The 24937-nt window shown below is 41.5% G+C and overlaps 1 protein-coding gene across 3 annotated transcripts in view; it reads left to right on the forward strand.

Annotated features, from left to right (window-relative positions):
- FUT10 (fucosyltransferase 10) overlaps positions 1-24649 on the forward strand; it is a 72173-nt gene extending 47524 nt beyond the window's left edge. For 2 of the 3 annotated variants that reach the window (XM_059685442.1, XM_059685441.1), the window contains 2 exons: positions 12022-12857; positions 20805-24649. In XM_059685442.1, coding sequence (XP_059541425.1) covers positions 12022-12857; positions 20805-21029 — 1061 coding nt within the window. In that variant the 3' untranslated portion in view covers positions 21030-24649. Of the gene's footprint in view, positions 1-12021; positions 12858-19794; positions 19871-20804 lie in introns of all 3 variants that reach the window. The other variant, XM_059685440.1, reaches the window with a different exon arrangement.
- Positions 24650-24937: the final 288 nt, after the last annotated feature.

A 24937-nucleotide genomic window follows, 5' to 3' on the forward strand; every position in this document is an offset into this window, starting at 1 on the left:
CCCATAGTCTCTACTGGATGAGGTGTTTTGGGACAAATGTCATCTGTCTTTGAGTATGAGCAATATAACATAAACTGATATCACTATAAATTCTTTTTTAAGACATCAGTAGTGACTGTACTGAAGGGTTACAGTAAGTAACTTATTTGAATCTTACATACTCACTCTCCCACACTGACATACTGACACACTGATGAACACCTGATGTTAGCATTACTTTGGGAATATGGATGATGTTCCTTCTCTTCTTTCTGCCCTCTGCCCTCTCTTCCCTCTTTTATATTTTTTAGTACAACAGAATTTTTGTGTTGAACATGTATTATACTAGAAATTTGATGAAATATTTAAATGAAATAAAAATTAGCGGACATTGTTTATGTCCTTTGCTTTATGTGTTTACTGCCTCACTTTTTTTGACTGCCAGAGGAGAGCTGGATCTCATATTTTTTATAACATCACACTGAGGCCTATAAAATACAACTTATACATTGTATGACTAAGGATTTGGACCTAAAATCTTTGACCAAATTTGTTGTTGTTTTGTTTCTGTGATGAGACATATGAACATTAGAAAATTAAAATGGGGTCTGTTAGACATGGCTGACTGTGGAGGACAGGGCTGTATTCTTCACTGTTTCTCTCTTGGGTAGAGAGACTCTAAGATGATTAAATGGAGCGGGACACAGGAGGTTTTGAGAATAAGAGTTTATTTTTCCAGGTCATAGCTTTCAACGAAGGTCAGATGTGGCCCAGAGACTAAGTGGAATATAATTAATGATTTGGCAGTTCCATACCTACCTGGTGGATAGACTCATTCTGGCAAAAGCACTCATGTGGTGTCTTGCTCCTTCAGAGGACATAATTAGCTTGGAGACCGACTGCTGGACTCAGGATTAACTTCTGTAAAATGTCCCTTCAGCCAAGAGTCTAAGACAGACGCCTGGAGAGTGTGCACTGACGTTTTAGTTGTTGCTGTTTCTTGACCCACTTTCAGGGTTGAGATTTGTCCCACAAAGTGGAAGAATCGGGAGGATAGTGAAGTGATTGCACGCGCTCAATGGGAACGCAGTACATGATCCCAAGAAAGAACAGGACAGCTGTATCTGCCCCGCCGAGGATCTCTCTCTCCATGGACATGTCTCTACACAGACAATGCCAGGCTGACAACAGTATGTGTCGTATGTTCTCATTTACATGAAACAAATCTCCTGGACCCTAAAAAGCATTTTTCTTTTTCAAATGTTAACATCTCTGAGTCAGCAAGTGTTTGGCTGCGGACAGCCTCCCTGCAGTGGCTGCCAGCCGGGCAGCAGCAGGGGTGCAGTTGGGTCGTCCTTCCCTCTGGCACAATGGGACACCTGAGCCTTTGATGTTGCCATCCGCAAACCATTCAAGGATCTTCTGAGGAAAGAATATGAGTCACGTTTTCAAGTCTGAAAATGTTGACACCTGGTAATGCCAAGAAAGCACAGGCATCAAAGCTTGAGGATGGGTGTGAGTGGCTAGGAAGAACATCTCAGAGACACAGAGGAGCACTCTGTTAAGCAATGCTGTATTGCTAACAGTCTTAAGGGCACAGGGAAAAATATTTATGAAAAAACCCTGACATCAAAGATTCAGAAGTGATTCAGAGTTTGGACTCTGAATGTGAAGGCATTTTAGATACTTTAACAATTTAACTTATATTTTTTCCTAAGCGTTCACAAGAGTGATAAATGATAAAAAAATAATCTATAAATAGCCCTAACTGGTTTGGCTCGGTGGGTAGAGTGTTGGCCTGTGGACTGAAGGGTCCCAGGTTCTATTCCAGTCAAGGGCATGTACCTTGGTTTCGGGCACATCCCCAGTAGAGGGTGTCCAGGAGGCAACTGATCAGTGTTTCTCTCTCATTGATGTTTCTAACTCTCTATCCCTCTCCCTTCCTATCTGTAAAAAATCAATAAAATATATTTTTAAAAAATCTATAAGCAAATCTAAAAGAGCATTTTCAATAAGTATACATAAAAATTTCTAAGTATAGGAAAGCATTATATCATAGTTTAGTTGGAAATACTTTTCTTAGTGACATTATAAAAAATAATGGTACAAAAAATAGTATATCTTATAGTTTATTTTTTTCTAGATTTAATTTACGTGTGACTTCCTTCCTTCTTCCTTCCTTCTTTCCTTCCTTCCTTCTTTCCTTCCTTCCTTCCTTCCATTAAAAAAAAAAATGGGGAACATACAAGAAACTGCTAACAGAGGGGAAGGACTTGGGTTTCTGGGTGCATGTGACACTTTTCCTCTATAATCTTTAGCTCACTTTATTTTCATTTCTATCAGAGCTACATGTACTATAAGTTTACATAGCAAACTTATCTCCCGAGGTTACCACCAGCAGGACTTTTATATTACTATTTCGTGACTTTTCTTTCAGTGGTAGGTGTTATCTTTTGACTCAATCTTGGAAGATGAGCATTTACTCTCTTACCCTGTCCTGCTCAAGACACACTCACCCTCTTGTATCCTCACCTTTCACTTGTATTACCACATTTGATAGATCAATATTTACATTATTATGACTAAGCAAATGATATTCATAGGTGAACCAGATAGTACACTGATTACTTTTCTTGTTTGCCCTGAGTTAATAACTGGGTTGTATTTATTTTCTTTAATTGCTTGGTTTCTTTATGTACTTATCAGAAATTCAGCCCCAAAACGCTTTGACCAGTGAGAAATAACGATTCCTTTCTTTCTCCTGCCAGGGCTAATTGTGTTTGTGTTATTCTACTTTGAATTTCAGCTAATGCATTAACATTCACATTCATAATCATAAGATCCCTGGGGCTTATTTTGTTCATCTTCGAAGTCCCAGAGTTCCTAGCTTAATACTTTCCAAGTAGTAGGACTCAGAAAAAACTTGCTTTTCACTGGTGGCTGTGCTTCTTGGAGTGGGTGGTGGCGTCTTCTGTTTCCAGGTATGTTGGCTGCAAGAGAGAGAATCAGAATATGAGATGCAGAAACACCCTAACCGGGCTTTTAATGTCAAAGAGTCAGCTTTTTACATGCTTGGGACAGACCAGAAAGCCTAATCCAGGGTTATGGAGCTTTGCTGTGAATGTCAGAGTTCAGCAGAACCATGAGGACCCTGAAGCGACTTTGCTAACAAGCCCTTGGTGACATCAGCTCCCATCTCTCTGGGGGAGTGAGTGCCGCAGGTTGCATTGCAAACTGTCACTCCTGCTCTGGTTTCTTCTTGGAGTTCACAGCACCACATTTTCACTTTTTCTAATTATTACTGTGGAAGCAATGGAATTTCCCTTTGTGTTGAGATTTAGACACTGTCAGAATACTTTAATATGTTGTTAAGCTTATAGCAGGGAGGTAGCCATTGTAATGGTTATCTTGAACACTGGAAGTTGTTTGAGCTTTATGAAACAAATGATTTAATCCAAGACAGGACATTAAAACAAACTCAGTGAGGTCACCATGAGTTTAGCAACGGCTGGGGTGATTAACAATAGATATGATTTATGAACTATTGCTGTCCCCTACAATTGTGTTTTGCCCATTGTTTCATAAGCTTTAACATCATATGGCCTTAGAGGTTTTCATTTCCAATGGGTAAAAGGCTCTGTAGTAAAAGAGTTTAGCAACAAGGAAGTCTTTATCTCTTTTTACATTAAATGTCAAGAAACACAGTGGAGAGGATTTGTAATTTGTGATAAAACTTAGAATGAGGTCAAATACAGTTATACAAAAGACTTCACCTCCACCTCATCATTCTTTGTAGCTACCTGGGTCATCAGTATTCTGTATATTTTAATTAGCAGCTCAGAGAAGGAATTTATAGCATACTACCTGAATGAGGAATGTGCTATTGGTTTCCAGTAATTTGATGGATCCTTTCTTACAGGGAGTCTCATTTTCTGATTTTATATTTTCCCTTCTTAAATGGGAGACGTGAGTTTTTTTTTTCTGCTCCCACATTCTCACCAGATGGACTAAGAAAGAAATAAGTCTTTCTGGTGATTCTCTGAGGGGAAAATAGGGACCTGGGATGGTGGTGACAACGGGGAAGAATTATGAAGAAACAATATTTTTAGAAAAGTCAAGAAGCAAGAGAAAACTTGCAACATAATTTGCAATAATAAGTTGCAATCAGATGGAAGTCCCAAGCTTTTGAAATGGACTTCTGTATTAATCAGTCTCATAGGAAAACACATTATTGTAGGAATTTCAAACAGTGGGGATTTATAATGGGAATTGATTCCAAAGGGGTTGAAGGGGGCTAATTGGAGCAGAAGGAGGAGGTGGAAGGTTATGCAAAATGAATAAAAAGGAAACATTTCAGGGGCAAATTACTTTACCCAAAGTACAGGATGGCTGTTCTCCAGGGATCCAGCGATGGAAGTGAGCAGGAACCCATGAGCCAGCACTCCCAGGTCACTGCCACGGCTCCTGTGGCTGTCACCACTGTTCACATGACCTGGGTCTCCACCACAGCTGTGCTCAAAGTCCCCAGCTGGGCTCTCTCCATTACACGAGAGGCTTTAGGATGATGCTTCTTCTCCCCCTCCACCTTCCAGTCTCCCGGCGAGTGCTCCTGCTGGTGGGACCTAATGGCGAGGGATCTTGAGAAATGATATTCACAGGGTCTCAGCCTTGTACAATACAGAACACAACATACCAAAAAAAAAAAAAAAATCTGAATTTGTGTCCTTGGTTTAAGGAATCACAAAAGGTATATCAGGCCCGTTTAATGTAGAACATGAATTCCAGAGGCCAAGTAACCACGCTTGGGTAGGATGAGTGGCAACGTTTGAACAATGGAACCCTTAGACCTGGCCAAGAAGGGTCTGTCTACTTTGGCCTTTCTCCAGCTGCGAGGAGTCAATGGGCCACGGTCGCAGGCCCTGCTCACCTTAAACGCCATACTCCCAGTACCAGGACCCCCGAATTCCCTGCCCCAAAGGCCGAATTGGAGCCCACTCCAGAACCTGCACTGGCCACTTTCTGGTTTATCCTCCCAAGAGCAAACGGGCTTAAAGGTTGTCCAGGGGTGACTGCACTGGAAACTTGTTAAAAATGGCAAGACAGACTTTATTTGAACTACAGTAATAGAGGAGAGAGGCTTCAGTGTAGAGCTGAGCTCAACTTCCACCCTTATCCCCTGTCCCAGTTATGCCCCAATTAATTATCTGCCTAGATTTAGTGGGACATACGCAGGTGACCAGGGGTCAGCAGTAATGGCCTATCCCCTGGTACTTCAATGTCTAGACCAGTGGTTCTCAACCTTGGCTGCACATTAGAATCACCTGGGAATCTTTTTAAAATCCTGATTTCTGGGCCTCATCCTCTGGAAATTCTGTTTCTTTGTTATGGGGTGAGACTCTAGACCAGCGGTTCTCAACCTGTGGGTTGTGACCCCGCTGGCGGTCAAACGACCCTTTCACAGGGGTCGCCTAAGACCATCCTGCATATCAGATATTTACATTACGATTCGTAACAGTAGCAACATTACAGTTATGAAGTAGCAACGAAAATAATTTTATGGTTGGGTCACAACATGAGGAACTGTATTTAAAGGGCCAGAAGGTTGAGAACTACTGCTCTAGACAGTTGAGCTGAACTGGAACACATGAACACAAAAGACAGAATTAGCATGCAATCACACAAGGTTCATTTACCTATTCCCAGTGGGTCCTAGGCTCCAGCAAAGGCCACCCAGCAATGCACCGAAAGACGGAGACAGACAGGCGGCCACAGATGGTTGAGGCTCGCACAGCAGAGCAGTCAGTCAGGGGCTCATCTCATGGAGCGTCCTCCTCTTATCAGGCAGGATGCGTTGACTGAAGAAGGTCCGGTGCTTATATTGCCGGTAGTAAACGACTTGTGTCTTATGGTGTGGGCCAGACGGTGTGCCTTAGGCTAGGAGCAGAGCATTTACACTTTAAGGGCTTAGGGCAGCCGTGGGCAAACTACGGCCCGCGGGCCGGATCTGGCCCATTTGAAATGAATAAAACTAAAAAAAAAAAGAGACCGTACCCTTTTATGTAATGATGTTTACTTTGAATTTATATTAGTTCACACAAACACTCCATCCATGCTTTTGTTCCGGCTCTCCCGTCCAGTTTAAGAACCCATTGTGGCCCTCGAGTCAAAAAGTTTGCCCACCCCTGGCGTAGGGCGTTTACATCAAAATAGTGGGCCATTCATCGTGTTCATAACATTTTGGAAGTTACAGAATATTGGGGTCTCCACACAGCAAACATTTCACACAATAATCATTTCACACATTAAAGGGGTTTCCTTATGACCATAACAGTGTAACATCCCCTCACCCCCTAGAGCAGTGGTTCTCAACCTTGGCTGCACATTAGAATCACCTGGGAATCTTTTTAAAATCCTGATTTCTGGGCCTCATCCTCCAGAAATTCTGTTTCTTTGTTACTAATGTTGTGGCCTCATCCCATAACAAAGAAACAGAATTTCCGGAGGACAAGGCCCAGAAATCAGGATTTTAAAAAGATTCCCAGGTGATTCTAATGTGCAGCCAAGGTTGAGAACCACTGGTCTAGGAAGAGAATATGCGTTTCACCTGTGGCCGACGTAAGTGATTGGAAGGGGAGGTTTGAGAGATTGAGGGAGGATGAGTCAGCAAGTGAAGGAGAATCCTCTCCCTTCTCTTTTTACCCCATGCCAAGCCCCAAAGAAAATTATGGATTGTGACAGGCAAGGATGCTAGTTTTGAATACATGTGTCCCTATTTGGTATGAACCACGGCTTTACACATTGAAATAAAATTCTGATGTTTAAATGTTAAAGTCGAAAGATAAAGCATCTAACAACTTGTTAAATAGATTTATAGCTTTTAAATGTTTAGACATATGGTAGGTGAGACTGTCTTTATACTCTTGCCTCAGGCCCTGCACTGTTAGGAAGGGGCTGCAAAGTTATTGACTGGCCTGCAGCACAGGCTCAATAAGGGGCCTGAGAAATTCCCAGGCCCGGGGGTAGAATGGACAGATGCCTAATTGCACATGTATAATTGATAGAGGGCTATAACATGGATAATTGAGAGAGGGCTCTGTGACATAGAATTGATTAAGGGGCAGGTAAAAGGACTCATGAAGGGAGATAATGGGAAAGAGGGAAGAACACGGGTCTAGAAGTTAGTATGAGAGTGTTTTGAGTCGCGTGGCCTGCCACAGTCTCTGAACTGGTTACAGCCAGGCTATGTCCTCAGGGGCGCATGTGTGGCAGGAGACTCTAGTGCCCTTGGTTAGAATTTAGCCTGAGATAACAGGATCCTTTCCCAGGTACCAACACCAGTCTTGCACATTTTTAGTTAATCATCTAGAGAACATAAATGGCCTGATGGGATTGTGAGGGAAAGTTGAGAAAATTCATGTGAAATGGCTTTGAAAATAGCAATGAACTATGCAAATGCTGGATGATAGTGTAAGAAGCAGCTCCTTGGCTTAAGATGTTTTTCCTCAAAAGTTTTAGTTCCCTCTATTGGGAGTATATTTTGTGGTACCACATTTTAAAAAAATGTATCTTTAATGTTGAAAGTATTACAGATGCCCCTTTATTTTCCCCATTGACACCCGTACCCCATCGCCCCGTCCTGCACCCGCTCCCTGCCCCAGGCCTTCATCACACTATTGTCCGTGTCCATGGGTTATGCAAAATGCATACAAGTTCTTTGGTTAATCTCTCCCCCCAGCCCACCTACCCCCATCTTCCCTCTGAGATTCATCAGTCTGTTTCCATGCTTCTATGTTTCTGTGTCTACTTTCTTCATCACTTTATTTTGTTCATTAGATTCCACATATGAGTGAGATCATGTGAGACTTGTCTTTCTCTGACTGGCTTGCTTTATGGGACACTAAGGGGTTCTGTCTTCTTAAGTGGACTGGGTTTAAGTTGGGTGATATTTTTGTGGGTGCACTTGGGGAGCCAAGGATAAGTTATGCAATAGATTCCATGTTGCAGCAGGGCCAGTGATACCTCTGCTCCTTCACCATTAGCCAGTCTGAATACTCTGGTCCCACCAGGGGTTTTAAGCTCCAGATAAATGACTGAAACTTTGTTAGTCCAGTGGGGTTAATAACATGTGTTGCTTTTCTGTTTTTACCAGTTTGTCTGAGACTCACAAAAGAAGGAAAAGAACACAGAAACACGTACTGTAAAGTATCGCCGCTGCTTATCTGCTGTTTCAAATTCAGTCTCTGTAGTCAGCAATCTGGCAACATTTGCCAGCATTAGTTTTATTCCATTTGTATTCCAAGTTGCAGTTTCCTTTGCGATGCACTTTAGTGCTTAAGATCTATTTGTCAGCTGTTATTTAAAGGAATGAGTAAATTTGTCAGTATTCAGTAAACAAAATAACCCAGAGAGAAGAAAGTTTGAATCTGATTTTGTTAAATGTAAGCTACAATGAAGAGGACTAGTTAACCAATCACATGTAAGTTAGTCACTTTTACCATAGGTTAGTTGATTTTAATTTCTCTAAAGACCCAGGTTCCAACTCTTGTTATAGTGGGCATTTAAATAACTCACTTGTTTCCTGAGCCACATCCAATACCTTTTAGGAATTGCTCAATATCAATACTCATATTTTATGCCAGGATATCCTCAGTGAAGTATTCTAGATCTGTTAGGGAGCTAATTTTTAATGTGTGTTGTGTATCTTAGGGAAGTAACTGGGAGGCACTTTTAAAAAATACATATTTTTATTGATTTCAGAGAGGAAGGAAGAGGGGGAGAGAGAGAGCAACATCAATGATGAAAGAGAATCATTGATTGGCTGCCTCCTGCATGGCCCTTACCAGGGATCAAGCCTGCAACCCAGACATGTGTCCTGACCTGAATCAAACCATGACCTCCTGGTTCATAGGTCTATGATCAACCACTGAGCAACACTGGCTGGGCTAGGAAGTACTTTTTAAGATAGAAAGAAAACAAGGGAAATGTTTGTAGAAAGTTAGAGTCTCCTTTTTTTAAAAAATATTTTTTTTTATTGATTTCAGAGAGGAAGAGAGAGGGAGAGATAGAAACATCAGTGATGAGAGGGAATTATTGATTGGTTGCCTCCTGCACGCCCCCTACTGGGGATCGAGCCCACAACCCCTGGCATGTGCCCTTGACTGGAATCGAACCTGGGACCCTTTGGTCCACAGGCTGATGCTCTATCCACTGAGCCAAACTACCTAGGGCTAGATTCCTCTTAAGCAGGCCTTTCTTCACAATTAAAGATATAAAGCCACTGCTAAAAATTAAACAAAATTCAGATGGACGTATGAGAACCTCAGCCTTCAATTTTAAGAAGCGTGTTGCTTTTTAGCACATGAATATAAGTCAGTGTTTCTTGCTTAGATTCGGTAGGCTTTTTTGCTACTGCAGATTGCATATGGGAGCAATTCAATGCTCTTCTCCCCATCCTTCCAACATCAAGGTTTCAATAGCAGCTTGGAAAAGGAATAATGAGTTTGTAAGCCCTCGTCTTCTAGTTGAAGTTAATGAAAGGTTCATTATAACTGCCGCCTATTTCACGTTTGGTTCGTATTATCACCCAGTCTGAGTGGACCCACATAGTGGCCATGGAAAGGCCTAGCATAGCCATGTAGTTTCTCCTGGACTTTACCGGTTTAGACAAGCAGAGATGAAACTCAAGTCCTCTCCATTATCCCAAGCACTGGAGGCAGATTTTGTGTCTTTCTGTTTCCCTGCTCTGCATATTGGATCTTTCCTGTGGCACATCCAGGGTGAGCTAGGTGAAGAATCAGCCACGTGCCACATAACTAGTAGCAACAGACAGCCACTGGTGTTTGAGTCACTTACTCGAGACTTCTGTATCTGATCCCCTCGTTACTGCCAGACCCAGCTTTGTTTTAATCAGTCCCCTCCAGTCTCTAATCTTACAGTTAGATCCTTACTCTGACTTGCATGGATTGGACTGTAGTTCTTCCTCTCCTAGGCAGATGGCCTTGATACTGTGTTGTGCCATCGGTGGAAACTTTATGTTCTAACTCAAGTTTTATGGGTTCCAGTTCCCATCATTGGTTACTTGACCAGCCTAGAACCTTTTTGAGCAGCAACCACTGCAATGCAGTAAGTTGCCTAAAATCCTCTTCTTTTTCATGTCCTCATGTTTCTCTATTAACCATTGCTGACCATCCCAACTCTGTGTGCCATTAGATCTCAGGTGTATGGATGAGTATTCTTTTTTATGCTAATGGTCAGATATAGCAAATGCCAAGTAAATAAATATATGACCACATTTAGATGTTAGTCTTTCATTCTTGATCATTGAGAATAAAAGCCTGTTATCAAGACAGTAGTATGTAAGCGCCCCTACGTTCATAGCAGCGCAATTTACAATAGCTAAGATTTGGAAACAGCCTAAGTGTCCATCAGCAGATGAGTGGATAAAAAAAACTATGGCACACTTACACAATGGAATACTTCACATTAAAAAAGAAAGAACTCTTACCATTTGCAATGGCATGGATGGACCTAGAGAGTATTATGCTGAGCGAAATAAGCCAGTCAGAGAAAGATAAGTATCACATGATCTCACTCATATGTGGAATCTAATGAAACAAATAAACTGATGATCAAAAATAGACCCAGAGTCATAGAAGCATAAACAGACTGTTGAACCTCAGAGGGAAGGCAGGGGAGGGTGGGTGGGAAGAGATCAACCAATGAACTTGTATGCATATATGCATAACCAGTGGACAGACAATGGGGTGGTGAAGGCCTGGAGGCAGGAGCAGGCTGGAAGAGGTTAATGGGCAAAAAGGAGGACTTATGTAATTCTTTCAGCAATAAAGATTAAAAGAAAAAAAAAAGACAGCAGTACTTTCTTTAGCAATATCTCTGTGTGCAGTGTATGTCTTCCAACATAATCTTATTTGATTTTTAATTGTTTAAAAGCCTTTTTTGATTAATTGATCTCTTATTTATGTACTGTTGCCACCACGGAGTATATATTTATTTGATAGTGTGCACTGGCATTAAATAATTAATTTTTATGAATTGTACTGGACAATATGTTTTACTTCACTAGAAGCATTTATTTGGTGCTCTTCTTCCCAGTGGGTGCTGGAAGATGGATTTTTCTCCCCTTTCCTTACACTTAAAAACACAAATCAGGGGCCAGAAAATTATCCATGTCAGGAACACTTTAGAAATTCTGTATTTTATATTGTGATACTGTCTTAATTCTTCTTTCTCAGTTAGAGAAAGAAATTCGTCCTGATTGGGCCTCCACCCATGCAGTCAGGAAACAATTGCTTACCACATCCATCACTTCTGTCTGCACGCGATCATGTTTCAGAGGCTCCCCAGTTAATCCCGTGGAAGCTAGAGTCACTCATAATTATAATCCTGTTATGCCTTCTTTATTTCTTGATGTGCTTGTTAATTCATGTCCATGCTGCAGTGGTCTGTAACATAGTGCTATTATCAGCTCTTTCGTCTTTAAAAGCCTCTTGTCTACCATTTTGACTAAGATTGATTAACTGCACTTTGTTGAAATCGATCATTTGGATTAAAAAATCTATCCTGTATATTTGTTCTGGCTACTTTTGCATGATTTCACCTTTTTTCAGTTAATCAATCTGCCAAGCTGATTGCTTTTCTTTGTTGGCTTCCTTTCTCTTACTCTTTTCTTTTTTAAGAACTGTCTATATCTTTATTTCTTACGTCCTCTCTTAGGCAGCAACCTCAGGAAGAAAAGGCAATTGTAGGAGGCAGTGGAATGAGTGCTCCCATTAGATCTCGGCTAGACACCACTCCCATTTCCCTTTTCATTACACGAGAAAGAGGGTCCTGTCCTTAGTGATTCTCTCCCGAAGCAGTTTCTGGGGTGAGAGTTGTATGACTGCCTGCCAGGCACTTTGCAGAACTGTAACATGCTTTTTATTTACAGCTTCAGACTTCTCTGTATTCTAATCTTACCAGGTGGACTCAAACTTAGCACCAAGATTCTTTTGGACATACTCATATTTTCTTTTCTTCTTCTAGGTACTGACTTTAACATAGATAGCTTACCTCTGCCCCGGAAAGCCCATCATGACTGGGCCCTTTTTCATGAAGAGTCTCCAAAAAACAATTATAAGCTCTTTCATAAGCCAGTCATCACTTTGTTCAACCACACTGCCACATTCAGTCGGCATTCCCACCTGCCACTCACCACCCAGTACCTGGAGGGCATAGGGGTCCTGAAGTCTCACCGATACCTGGTCCCTTTGCCGTCTAAAAACAACCTTCGGAAAAGACTCGCTCCGCTGGTGTATGTGCAGTCAGACTGTGACCCGCCATCGGATAGGGACAGCTATGTTCGAGAGCTGATGACTTACATTGAGGTGGATTCCTATGGCGAGTGTTTACACAACAAAGATCTCCCTCGGCAGCTGAAAAGTCCAGCCTCCATGGATGCCGATGGCTTCTATAGGATCATCGCACAGTACAAGTTCATCCTTGCTTTTGAGAATGCAGTTTGTGATGACTACATCACTGAGAAGTTCTGGAGACCTCTGAAACTGGGGGTAGTCCCTGTGTATTATGGATCCCCCAGCGTCACCGACTGGCTTCCAAGTAATAGAAGTGCTATTCTCGTATCGGAATTTTCTCACCCTAGAGAACTGGCAGCTTACATCCGACAGCTGGACTCTGATGACAGACTGTATGAGGCCTATATGGAATGGAAGCTGAAGGGTGAGATCTCCAACCAGCGACTCCTCACAGCTCTCAGGGAAAGGACATGGGGAGTGCAAGACATCAACCAAGACAACTACATTGATGCATTTGAATGCATGGTGTGCAGCAAGGTGTGGGATAACATTAGGCTTCGGGAAAAGGTAAGTGACTCAAGGTTTGGCAGAGAGGTGCTAGGGGGCCATCTTGATGGTGTCTGCCTTTTGGCGTCCTTCTGTGGCAGCTACCTCATTACCGCTCCTCATTCCCGTCAGAGAGGCCATGCTCTGTAGGCAGGCTGACTATTCCTATCCTTTGAGAATTTCCATGAAGTTCACTGTCATGTCTTTCTTCCTCAGGCCTTAGAGTCTCTTTATTATTTCTTCTGGAGGACACCATGCTGCAGGTGCTGGGCAGTGAGACGGGAGGCTGCAGAAGGAGGAAAGAGGCCAAAAAATTTAAAAAGCTTCAAAGTTTTGAATCTTGTCCTTTAATCTTTCACCTTTCTGTCAATGCTGTGGTTTTGGCCAGACCCCTTATACTCATGCCTCACTTTTCAGTTCACATACACAATAAATTAACCTCTCTTTTTCTTTGATTCCTGTTCTTTCTCCTCATGCTTTTTCATGTATAGAGAATATTCAAAGGATTATGGGAATAATCCTTAAAAGATTATTTTTCTTAAATTATCCTATATAATAAAAGGCTAATAAACGGTAGAACAACCGAACAACCAGTCGCTATGACATGCGCTGACCAACAGGGAGCACGCGTGGACCATGGTGGGCGTCAATAGCAGGTGGCAGAGCGCAGAACATGGTGGGTGTCGACCACAGTGGGATGGTGGAGCAGGTGAGCGGGGCCACCAGACCAAGGCGGGGTGCTGGGCGCTGTCATTGGGACGAGCCTCTGGTGGTTACTGAAAATTCTTTGCTCCCACGTGCCGCGGTCCCGCCTGGTGCTTGTACCTGCTGCCAGTGCTGGCCCCGCTCGCACCTGCAGCCAGTGCCGGAGCTGCCACTCTCACCTGCTGTTGGCGCCCAGTGCTGGTCCCAATTGCTCTGCACTGTCAGCGGGTGCAAGCGGCAGCTGCTGGTCCTGATCGCCCTGAGGGCTTCTCCACCTCCTCCTGCTCCTGAGGGACGTTCGGGCAGCAGCTGCCGCTTGCACCCACTGCTGGTGCCAGCCCCACTTGCACCCACTGACGGCGCCAGCCCTGCTCACACCCGCTGCTGGCGCTGGCCCCAATCACTCCATGCTGTTAACGGTGGGAGTGGTGGCGGCAGTGGGAGTGGGGCTGCTGGCAGACAGGGGACCAGCAGCTGCTGCGGGAGTGGCTGGGTGGGGGCACGGAGGATGGGCTGAGATCCGCCCCTGTACCCACTGCAGCCTCATGGCCCACAGTTCCTTTCAAGGTGCACGAATTCGTATAAATAAAGTTCTTAGTCATGTCTTCAGAGTTCTAGATGGTTTTAACATTTGTTTGTTTAGTCACTTATACCAGGCATGGCCCCACTTTACATATAACTGAATTTTTATAAGGTAATTTATTGAAAGAAAAAGAAAAATTAGTTTCAACTACTACCTTTGAAATCTTTTAAAGATGAGAGGCCCCAACATAGCACTTGGGTATCACCTATCAGTCCTTTGCCTACTCCCATATACACATAATGGTTTAAATAAATTCTCCAAAGGCAAATGTTTATTTTGACTAGCATATTAGTTTCTGGTCAAACAGAAATCTAAACAGTGTGTGGAATTATTTTTATGTATTTTGTGTATACTATATAAAGCTTTTATATACTAAATATGTATTTAAAACATTATTTTCCTAATTTTAATTATTATGAAATTTTAAATTATTTTATCTGGTTTTATATGACAAATGTTTGCTCATAAAATAATTTATTTTAAGCTGAGTGCCTTGGTCAGCAACAGGAACACTTAATATTACATCATTCTTCTTAGAGAATGCATCCTGATGTCCAATGACTTCCTTTATGACCTAATGTATAGGGCCACATAACAGCAAAAACAAAATACACATACTACTGCAAAAACACACGAGAAAGGAGAGATCATATTAATTGCCCATGCTATACCAATTATTTATTTTTAAAACATGCCAAGGCAAAAATACAACTTCTGAGGGTGATGATTTGTCTGCTCTGTATTTAACAGTCCATTTCAGGTTTGGAAATTATATTCACAGAAAACTGAATGACTCACAAACCCTAACTGTTTCAGCACTTCACAGAAGCCCTTTTGGAAGGATTACTGGGGACTGGAAAAGAAGGGATAACAATATTGGTAAATAGCTTTTTAAAAGATATAGGAGAATCATACATTCCTGTATTTCCAACAAAAACAGCTAACTGATATTTTAGCATGCCTGAGGGTGGTGTGATTCAATGTCCTTCTCTTCGGAGTCTTTGAAGAAACATACATAGAATAGGCTCTCCTCCACCTTGCTGTCAGTCTTCCCACAGTGCTGGTCAGTGAAGATGATAACTAGGCTTTGCTTGCATTTCAGTGAACCTGTTATAGTTCTCTAATGCTAATTGTGCTCGTTATTGAAAAGCAAACCAAAACATACCATGAAAGTAAATAGGGTATTGGACCAGTTGTTTTCATTTGCATTTATTTTACAAGACTTGTTACAGCTTTTGTAAGGCATGCCTTAAAGCAGCGGTGGGGAACCTTTTTTCTGCCAAGAGCCATTTGGATATATATAACATCATTCTCAGGCCATACAAAATTATCCACTTAACAATTAGCCTGCTATATTTGGTCAAACATTTAAATAACTCATCCCCAGTGGCTTAGTAGGGCCAGACCAAATGATTTCTCAGGCCTTATATGGCCCATGGCCCAGATGTTCCCCAGCCCTGCCTTAAAGTAAGCTACTTAAATATGTTTCTTCACATTTTCCTTTTCAGTTGAAAGAAATAATTTGATTTCCTCTGTGGTTATTTTTTATCTTGCAATTGATAGTAGTTTAAATCACTGTACTTGGATGTAGAAAATACTATTAGAATATCAAATATATTCCCCCTTTATTCTGCTTTTGCCCTCCTCTCCTTCTCAGACACATACTACCCAGTATGATATCTATTGCTGTGTAAACAATATTACCACCAACGTAGTAGCTTAAAACAACATATACTTGTTATATCACAGTTTCTGTGGGTTAGGATTCTGGTCATGGCTTAGCTGGGTGCCCTGGAAGGATTCAATCAGGGCTGTTCATGAGGGCTGGGTTCTCATCTGGAGGCACAACTGGGGACAGGTCTGCTTCTAAACTCACAGGCCTGTTGGCAGATTCAGTTTCTTGAGTTTGTAGGATTGAGAGCATCTGTTTGGGGCCAGTTGTAGGCTGGAGGCTGCTCTCAGGTTCTCGAGTTTCTTGTGTTGGGAAAAGCCCCCAAAGTCTAAATTTAGGATCGATTCCAAAGAACTGACACATAACCTTATCCAAATTCATACGAGCTTTAGTAGAAGAAACTTACATACACAGGCAAAACAGCTGCTCCCTAGTCGGGGCAGGCCAGGAAAAATTCATACCCCGCCCCCCAGGACAAGGTCCCCTTAAAAAGGGAGTTAATAGCAAATGTTAACAGCAAAACCAGTTGGCATATAGACCTCCTGGTAGAACAATGAATCACTAAGTTAAAAGATAACATCAGGAAGTTACTATACTCTCTACATTCATTAACCTCCTTCCTGACGGCATGATGTTTGTCTTTGAGTGGCATTCTGGTTTTTGGGGTAGTCAGCCACGCATGAGGTTCCAGGGAGTTAAATAGTCACAGAGAGTCCAACAGTCACAGAGAGTTCCACATCTCCTAGATGCCTTTGCTGGTGGAGCCATATTGCATCTCTGAAGTGAGTTCCCCTACGCTTGTCATGTGGGCTTCCCCATCATGGCTGCTTACTTCCTCTAAGCCAGCCAGGGACTGAGAGATTCTTGCAAGACCAGTACTACAATCTTAAAAATGTAATCATATACATGTAATTATAGACATCCTCTCATCTTTGTCATATTCTGTTGGTTAGAAGCAAGTGACAAGTGATACCTACACTCAAGGGGAGGGGAATACACTGGGCATGACCACCAGGAGGCAGCAATCAAGGGGCCATCTTGAGTCAGACATCCTGGTGGATCTGAGTAGGCTTACTCTCAGTGTAGTTTGCTTTATTTATGTAGGAGAAAGTCTTCCATTATGAAGAGGTCACCCATGAGTTAATTTTAGTCAGTTAAAGAACATTTATTGATAAATGCTCCTGTCCTCAAAGAGGCTAAAATAGGAGAGACAAGGTGTAATCATGAGAAATATAACTTCATGAAATTGGGATGAACTTTAAAAAATAGCTTTATTGTAGTGTAATTGACATACAATAATCTGCATATACTAGGATTTAAAGGGTGCAATTTGATTAGTTACGACATATGCATACACCTGTAAAATTATCACCACAATTGAGATGACAAACATTTCTGTCATCCCTCAAAAGTTTCTTCATGTCTCTCACCACCCCTTGCCTCAGGCACCCATCTGCTTTTTGTCACTTTTGACAAAATTCTAGGCAGTTTTCTAGGATTTTATATAAATGCAATCAAGTAATGTGTACTCTTTTGTGTCTGGCTTCTCTCAGTCTGCATGATAATAACGACAGTCATCCACAACATATTAGTATTACATTTCTCTTTATTCTGAAGTTTGGACATACCAAAATTTGCTTATCTATTCACTTGTTGATGGACATTTGACTTATTTCCAGTTTTTGGCTGTTACAAATAAAGCTGCTATGAACATTTATATACGTCTCTGTAAGGATGTATGCTTTCATTTCTCTTCTATAAATACCTAGGAGTGTAATGCCTAGAGATCATTTGGAAGATGTATGTTTAACATTTTGAGAAACTACTAAACTGTTTTCCAAAATTGCTCTATCTTACATTCTTTGAGTTCCATTCATTAACAGTTGGTGTGGTCAGTTTTAAAATTTTTTACCATTCTGATGGGTATATAGTGGTATCTCATGGTGGTTTAATTTATATTTTTCTAATAACTAATGATGTTGAGTATCTTTTAATACTTTATTGGCATCAATATCTTCTTTGGTGAAATGTCTCTTTAAATATTTTGCTCATTTTCTGAAAATTGAGTTTTCTTGTTAATCTTCAGTTGTAAGAATTTTGAATACAACTCATTTGTTAATTTTGTAATTAACAAAATTTCTCTTCCAGACTGTGGCTTTTCTTTTCATTTTCTTTTATTTAATTTTATTTTAAAATTACAGTTTACATTCAATATTATTTTTATTTTCTTTACAGTGTCTTTTGAAGTGTAAAGTTTTAAAACATTTTTTTAAAAAATATATTTTATTGATTTTTTACAGACAGGAAGGGAGAGGGATAGAAACATCAATCAGCTGCCTCTTGCACACCCCCTACTGGGGATGTGCCCTCAATGAAGGTACATGCCCTTGACCAGAATCGAACCTGGGACCCTTGAGTCCGTAGGCCGACGCTTTATCCACTGAGCCAAACTGGTTAGGGCAAGTTTTAAAAATTTTGATGGAAGTCCAGTTCATCAATTTTATCTTTTTAGAATTTATGCTTTTTCTGACCTGTTTTAAAAAAATTTGTCTAACCTAAGGTCACTAAGATTTTCTTCCTGAAATTAAAACTTCCACATTTAGGTCTATAATCTACTTGGAGTTCATTTTTATAATGCATTATGATGTAAGAGTTGAGGCTTGTTTACTTGGATATCCAATTATATCCACACCATTTTGTTGGAAAGATTATTCTTTCCTGATTGAATTACCTTGGCTTCTTTTTCAAACTTCAATTTTTCAACATATGTATAGGTCAATTTCTGGACTGATTAATGCCTCTGTATTTGGGTACTGTAGCTTTATGATAAGTCTTGCAGATGAGGTAGTGTCAATCTTCCAATGTTGTTCTTTTTCAAAAGACAGGATGATTACTAGACTAAGTGAGGTGGTCACACTGTAAGGCATAGAAATATTGAATCATCTATTATACACCTGAAACTAATATAATATGGTATATAATTATACTTAAATAATTAAAAAAGCATTAAAAAGAGGAGTCTAAAAAAAAAGAGTAGTCTTTTACTTTCCACTTTTTTCCTTTCCTTGAGGCAGTCACTTACCTCCCTAATTACCTAAGTGCCGGGAGCTGGTCCATCCTTGCTGTTTCAAGGGACCTGGCATATATGGCATACGGTTCTTAATATGTTTGCTCACCTTCTTGGCGCTGTGTTTTAACCAAAGTCACCTCTCCGAGAAAGGTTGAATCCCCAGGTAGGGATTTTCCCCTGAAGTTAGGGAGGGAATAAAACCCCTCAACTAAGTGCCAGGCGGGTAATTAATCCCTTTAACTACGAACAATCATGCTTAAACTACATAATCTTTTCTCCCTGGAATGGAGATAAGAAACGCCCTAACCTTTGTAATAGAGATTGATAGGATTGAATCAACTGGTATAAATACAGTTGTAACAAGACAGAAACACTCAGAACTTAGAACAGAATCAAGAAGACAGAACCTACACGGAGCCTAGAGACAGAAGAACTTCGCTGGAGAGAGCATGCCGGAGGATCCTGGAGAGGGACTGGCCTCGGAGCCTAGAGACAGAGCCTAGCGGGAGAACATGGCAAGGGATCCTGGACTGAACCTGACTGCAGAGGTTGGCAAGAGAGCCTGACTAGAACCTGGCTACTGAACCTGGCTATGATGATCACCCGAAGGCTGCCTCCGTGTCATTCCTTCTTCGCCGACTCCGTCCACACCTTTGGGGACCCCTGGACCCGTTGGGGTTGGACCCCGGCACCTAAGTATTTTGGTATTTACTCAGTAAATAACATGCTCATACAGTATTTTTAAATATTCAGTGTTTATGGGGTTATGACTGTTATTCAGAGATGAACCTTGTTTTATACTATCATTAGTTTCCCTTGCCTGTATAGCTTTTGTTTCTTTCTAGTTAATAATTGTCTTCTTGTTTATTATTTTCTACGTATTTATCACTAATTTAATTTTTATTGATTGTTGAAATCTCCTTTGAAGATGTTCAAATATACCAGTCATCCAGTTCGTTTAATCTTGTTGAAGAAATCTCTCACAGAGCATCCTGATTCTTCCAGTATGTACTGACTGCCTTCCACATTCAGTGTAGGGATCTCAGGCTTGAGATCTCCCTTCCACAGCATCTTGGGAATTGCCTTCCGTGTCTTTTTCTTTTGTGTTGCTACCTCTCTTTCCTGCATGCTTTTCTCCCCTTTTCTTGGTTTGCTCTCTTGTTTTGGTGATCATATACCCCCAGAAAGCTTACTGAGACGGGGTACATGGGGGATATCTGAAATGTCTTGATTCTACTCTAACATTTAAGCAGTAGTTTAGCTGTGTGTAAGCTACTAAAATGGACACCAATTTTTCTCAGAATTTTAAAGGCATTTTTTATTGTCTTTTAAAAATGTTTAATTTTGAAATGATTTTAAATTGACAGAAGAGTTACACATAGAGCACAGAGTTCTTATATCCCCTTCACTTGGCTTTCCCTAAGACTAACATTTTCATAACCACAGCACATTTGTCAACACTAAGAAATTAATATTGGTGCACTACTACTAACTGATCTACAGACTTCAGTCATTTTTCACAGCTTTTCCACTAATATCCCTTGTGTTCCAGCACTAATTCCAGGATCCCAGATTTAGTCATCTCATCTCCTTGGTCTCTTCCAATCTGTGACAGTTGCTCATTTTTTCCTTATTTTTAATAACTTTGACACTTTTGAAGGGTACTGGTCTCTACATAGGGTTTGCCATAAGAATTAAATGAGGTAACCTGCATAAAATGCTTAGCAAAGTGTCTAGTGCACAGAATATTCTCAATAAATGTAAGATATCTTCCATCTCTTTCCACTGTTCAGCAGTATAACTACTGAGACTCCATGGAGTGAAGTTACTTGCTTTAGGGAAAGTACGTGCTGGGTTCTGTTATTGCGAGGCAGGAACATGGGACTTGGCTTCCTTATCATATGTTTTTCATTCTTTTTTCCCCTTCTCTCCATGCAGGGCTTACCACCCAAAAGATGGAAGGCAGATGTTACGCACCTGAGTTGCCCGGAACCCACAGTGTTTGCTTTCTCACCTGTGGCTCCGCGTCGGAGCGCTTCTCGAGAGATGTGGATACCCAGCTTCCAACAGTCCAAGAGAGAAGCCCAGGCACTAAGGTGGCTGGTCGATAGGAATCAAAACTTTTCGGCTCAAGAGTTTTGGGGCCTAGTATTCAAGGACTAATTTAAATAAGTATCAGAATGATACAGACTACAGAGTTCCAGAGGTTTACTTTCTAGGTTGCCTTAATATTTGAATATCATAGCCACTCTGTTGACTACCCTTTAGGATGAGAATTGCCGCAATACTCATAATGAGCCCGATGAAATAATAGATATGAACTACCCTCAGGGGTCACCTCTATGTTTTTTATACTCAAAAGGAAAATACAGTAGTACCCCACTCCCCCCCTTATCTGTAGTTTCGCTTGCCATGGTTTAAGTTACCCACAGTTAACCGCAGTCTGAAAATAGTAAATGGAAAATCCAGAAATAAACCATTCATATGTTTTAAATTACGCGCCGTTCTGAGTATCTGATGAAATCTCGCGAGGCCTTCATCCCTGGTGGACGTGAATCATCCCCTTTCCAGCGTCTCTGTTACGCTGTTTACGCTGCAGACGTGCTCTCGCGTTAGGTCGTCCTGGCCGGGTTATCGGATGGACTGCCGGGCGCCGCCGGGCTTGCGTTTAAGTCACATTTAGTTTAGTCAGTAATGTCCCCGGAGTGCGGGGTGCCGGTGCTGCCCGCTGGGGCAGGCCACGGGGAAGCCGTGCAGTGCTGCCTTGCAGGGAAAAGCGGAAAGTTCTCAATACTTTTATGGTCTCACGTCAAAAGAAGAAGGGTGAGTACAGTACGATAAGATATTGTGAGAAAGAGACCACATTCACATAACGTTTCGTACAGTATATTGTTACACTTGCCCTATTCTATCATTAGTTACTGTTGTTCATCTCTTACAATGCCTAAGTTATAAATTAAACGATCATAGTATATATCTCTATCTCTATCTATATCTATAATGTATCTATAAGGTTTGGTACTGTCTGTGGTTTCAGGCACCCGCTGCGGGCATTGGAAGGCACCCCCCGAGGATAAGGGGAGGTTACTGTATTTTTCATGGACACTGATCAGCTTCATTGTGCATGTTTGCACCCATGTACCTGCTGCGTTTTGTGGAAGTTCACGTAACGCAGAGTGAATGCTTTCCTCGCTGAAAGGGAGGGATTCCTGGTTCCTCACTCGTTGCAGTTTATTGGCGTTTGGCAAACGCCATGCCCTGATGCTGAGCGGGAACTGAAATGCATGAGAACTTGGCAGTGAGAGATTCCTTCTGTTGGTTTCGGGGATGTGAGTGAGTTCTAAAAGCTGTGTGAAGTTGATCCATCTACTCTTCAAGTTGAAAGGACATGGCCCGCCTCTGGCTTCTCCATACTCTCAGTCACCTCTGTTAACTTTCTGATTTTCATTTTGCCCTGTATCCTCCCAATCCCCAGAGCGGCAGAATGTTTTGTGAAGACAGTTCTCCTTCTTGTGTGTGTGTGTGTGTGTGATCAGCGAGATGTTCCCAACCGTCCCTTATACCGCCGAGCAGAATAATAAGTGTATGATTCGGGCTGGACAGCCTGTGCATTTTGATCAATGTGAGGGTGGAAGTGAATGCCCCTGGGAGCTCCAGTTGTGTTGAAGCTGATTTGTCTTTTCTCAGGATGATAGATGACCTGCTGTGGTGGGCCCATTGGTTTGTGAGCGTTCACTGTCATTTCTGATCCTGTCATAGTTCAGCTGCGTTGTCTAGAGCAGCGGTTCTCAACCTGTGGGTCGCCACCCCTTTGGGGGTCAAACGACCCTTTCACAGGGGTCGCCTAAGACCATCGGAAAACATATATAATTACATATTGTTTTGTGATTAATCACTATGCTTTAATTATGTTCAATTTGTAACAATGAAAATACATCCTGCATATCAGATATTTACATTACGATTCATAACAGTAGCAAAATTACAGTTATGAAGTAGCAACGAAAATAATTTTATGGTTGGGGGTCACAACATAAGGAACTGCATTAGGAAGGTTGAGAACCACTGGTCTAGAGCATCTGTCGGGGCACCACGGAAGACAAGGAGAAAGCATGGACTCACATTTTCTAGACGATGCTAGAGCCTGGTGCCACCCACTGTGGCATGGCTTCGATACTCTTTACTGTGGAAAGATGTAAGCTCCAGGGGACAGGAAGAGATCTGATACTCATGTCCCTGACGTGGCATAAGGGGGAAGTTTAGGGGCTCCTGCGGCCCCACCCCCCTTTTATCGCAGACCAGTGGCTTTCCGTGCTTGGAGGCAAGAAGGGTCACATTGCTGTTGCCCTGTGACTGGGTTCTTTCTCAGTCTTAGCTCTGCCATTAACTAAATATGATTTTGTATGTATCTCTTGTTACTTTTTATTTTTTATTAAATATTTATTGTTGAAAGTATTACATATGTCCTCCTTTTTCCCCATTGACCTCTTCTAGTCTGCCTCCCCCCCCCCCCCCGCCCCCCAAGCCCTCACTACACTATTGTCTGTGTCCATGGGTTACGCATATATGTACACAAGTTCTTTGGTTGATCTCTTCCCACCCTGATTTTGTACAAATCTCTTAACCTCCCTGGATCTTACTTAGCTTTTGTACCTAACAGGAAGTGATTGGACTGGTCTTTGAAGTTCTTCTCTGTGTACCATTCTTTGTTCATCAAAATCTAAGAAATTTGATTTTGTAGGTGGTTTTTTAGTAAGACATTTCAAAGCCACTGTGTTTTCAAGGAAAGCACACTCTTTGAAGGAGGAAGAACGCTGTTGAGTGGTATTGGGGATAGAAAGGAATTTATTTCTCTGCCATTTTATCTGGTAATATCAAAGAAGAAAGGACTGGCAAGGGGGTTGTTAGTTAAAGGCCATATTGTTAATTATATTACATGAGGTGTTTTTTGTTCTACTAGTAGAAGAAAGCCCTAGACATGATTTATGCCTCTGGTGCTGGAGCACTGTGCTGGAGGCTGTCTTGCATAATAGCACTTAGTTATCACAATAACTACTTGAGGTAGGTAGTTTCCCCCCTCCCCCCCTTACTTTTATAATACCAAACAAAACTCCATGTAACCATGGCGGAGTGAAATTTTAAACTTTCTTATCTGAATGGAGAGAAGGTTTGCCACTAGCTGCTTTTTGTAGTGGTGGTGATCTCCGGTCTCCTGGGTGGAGATGCCCTGCTCTGGCAGGGACTTCCCCATCAATCCCTTCACATATGGCGATGCAAGGCAAGTGGGTTCCCCTCGTTCTGGAGGAATTTTTTGTGTTTGGAAAGAGTAGCATCTTCACCAAGCACCCTATTGATGGAAAAGTCAAAACGTATTATGGGAAGAAGTAGAAATTTGAGTAGAATAGGAAGGACCATAAAGTAATGATGGTATATTTGTGGGAACAACAAAAACTCAGAAAAAATGATGCTGGGATCTTGGAAGTGACACTATAGTAAACCGTGATCACAATTATGGAAAACTGGCTTTCAAGTTCAAAGAAAATAGTATGTGATGTCAATTCCTATGCCATAGTTATTATGCCCATCCCCCTCATTCAAGTCTCAGGTTGAAGACCCAGACACCATTAATCAAGTCAGTGATTCCTTCTACTTTGATGCTTTCCCTCAGTTTTGTAATTACAGAGGATAACATATTTCCCTAAAACTCATATTATAACCCATCTTTTGAAAAAGCAGCACCCCAGAATAAACTTTATAATAGGCCAGTGATGGCGAACCTATGACACGCGAACTCAGTTTTTTGGTTGATTTTTCTTTTTTAAATGGCATTTAAATATATAAAATAAATATCAAAAATATAAGTCTTTGTTTTACTATGGTTGCAAATATCAAAAAATTTCTATATGTGACACGGCACCCGAGTTAAGTTAGGGTTTTTCAAAATGCTGACACGCCGAGCTCAAAAGGTTCGCCATCACTGTAATAGGCTTTTATATTATCAGAAAGTTAGGGGGAATGACAATGACAGGGAACAGAGAGGTGTGGACAATGAAGAACAAGAATGAAAAATG

The sequence above is a fragment of the Myotis daubentonii genome, chromosome 2, assembly GCF_963259705.1.
Source record: "Myotis daubentonii chromosome 2, mMyoDau2.1, whole genome shotgun sequence".
Taxonomy (NCBI): Eukaryota; Metazoa; Chordata; class Mammalia; order Chiroptera; family Vespertilionidae; genus Myotis; species Myotis daubentonii.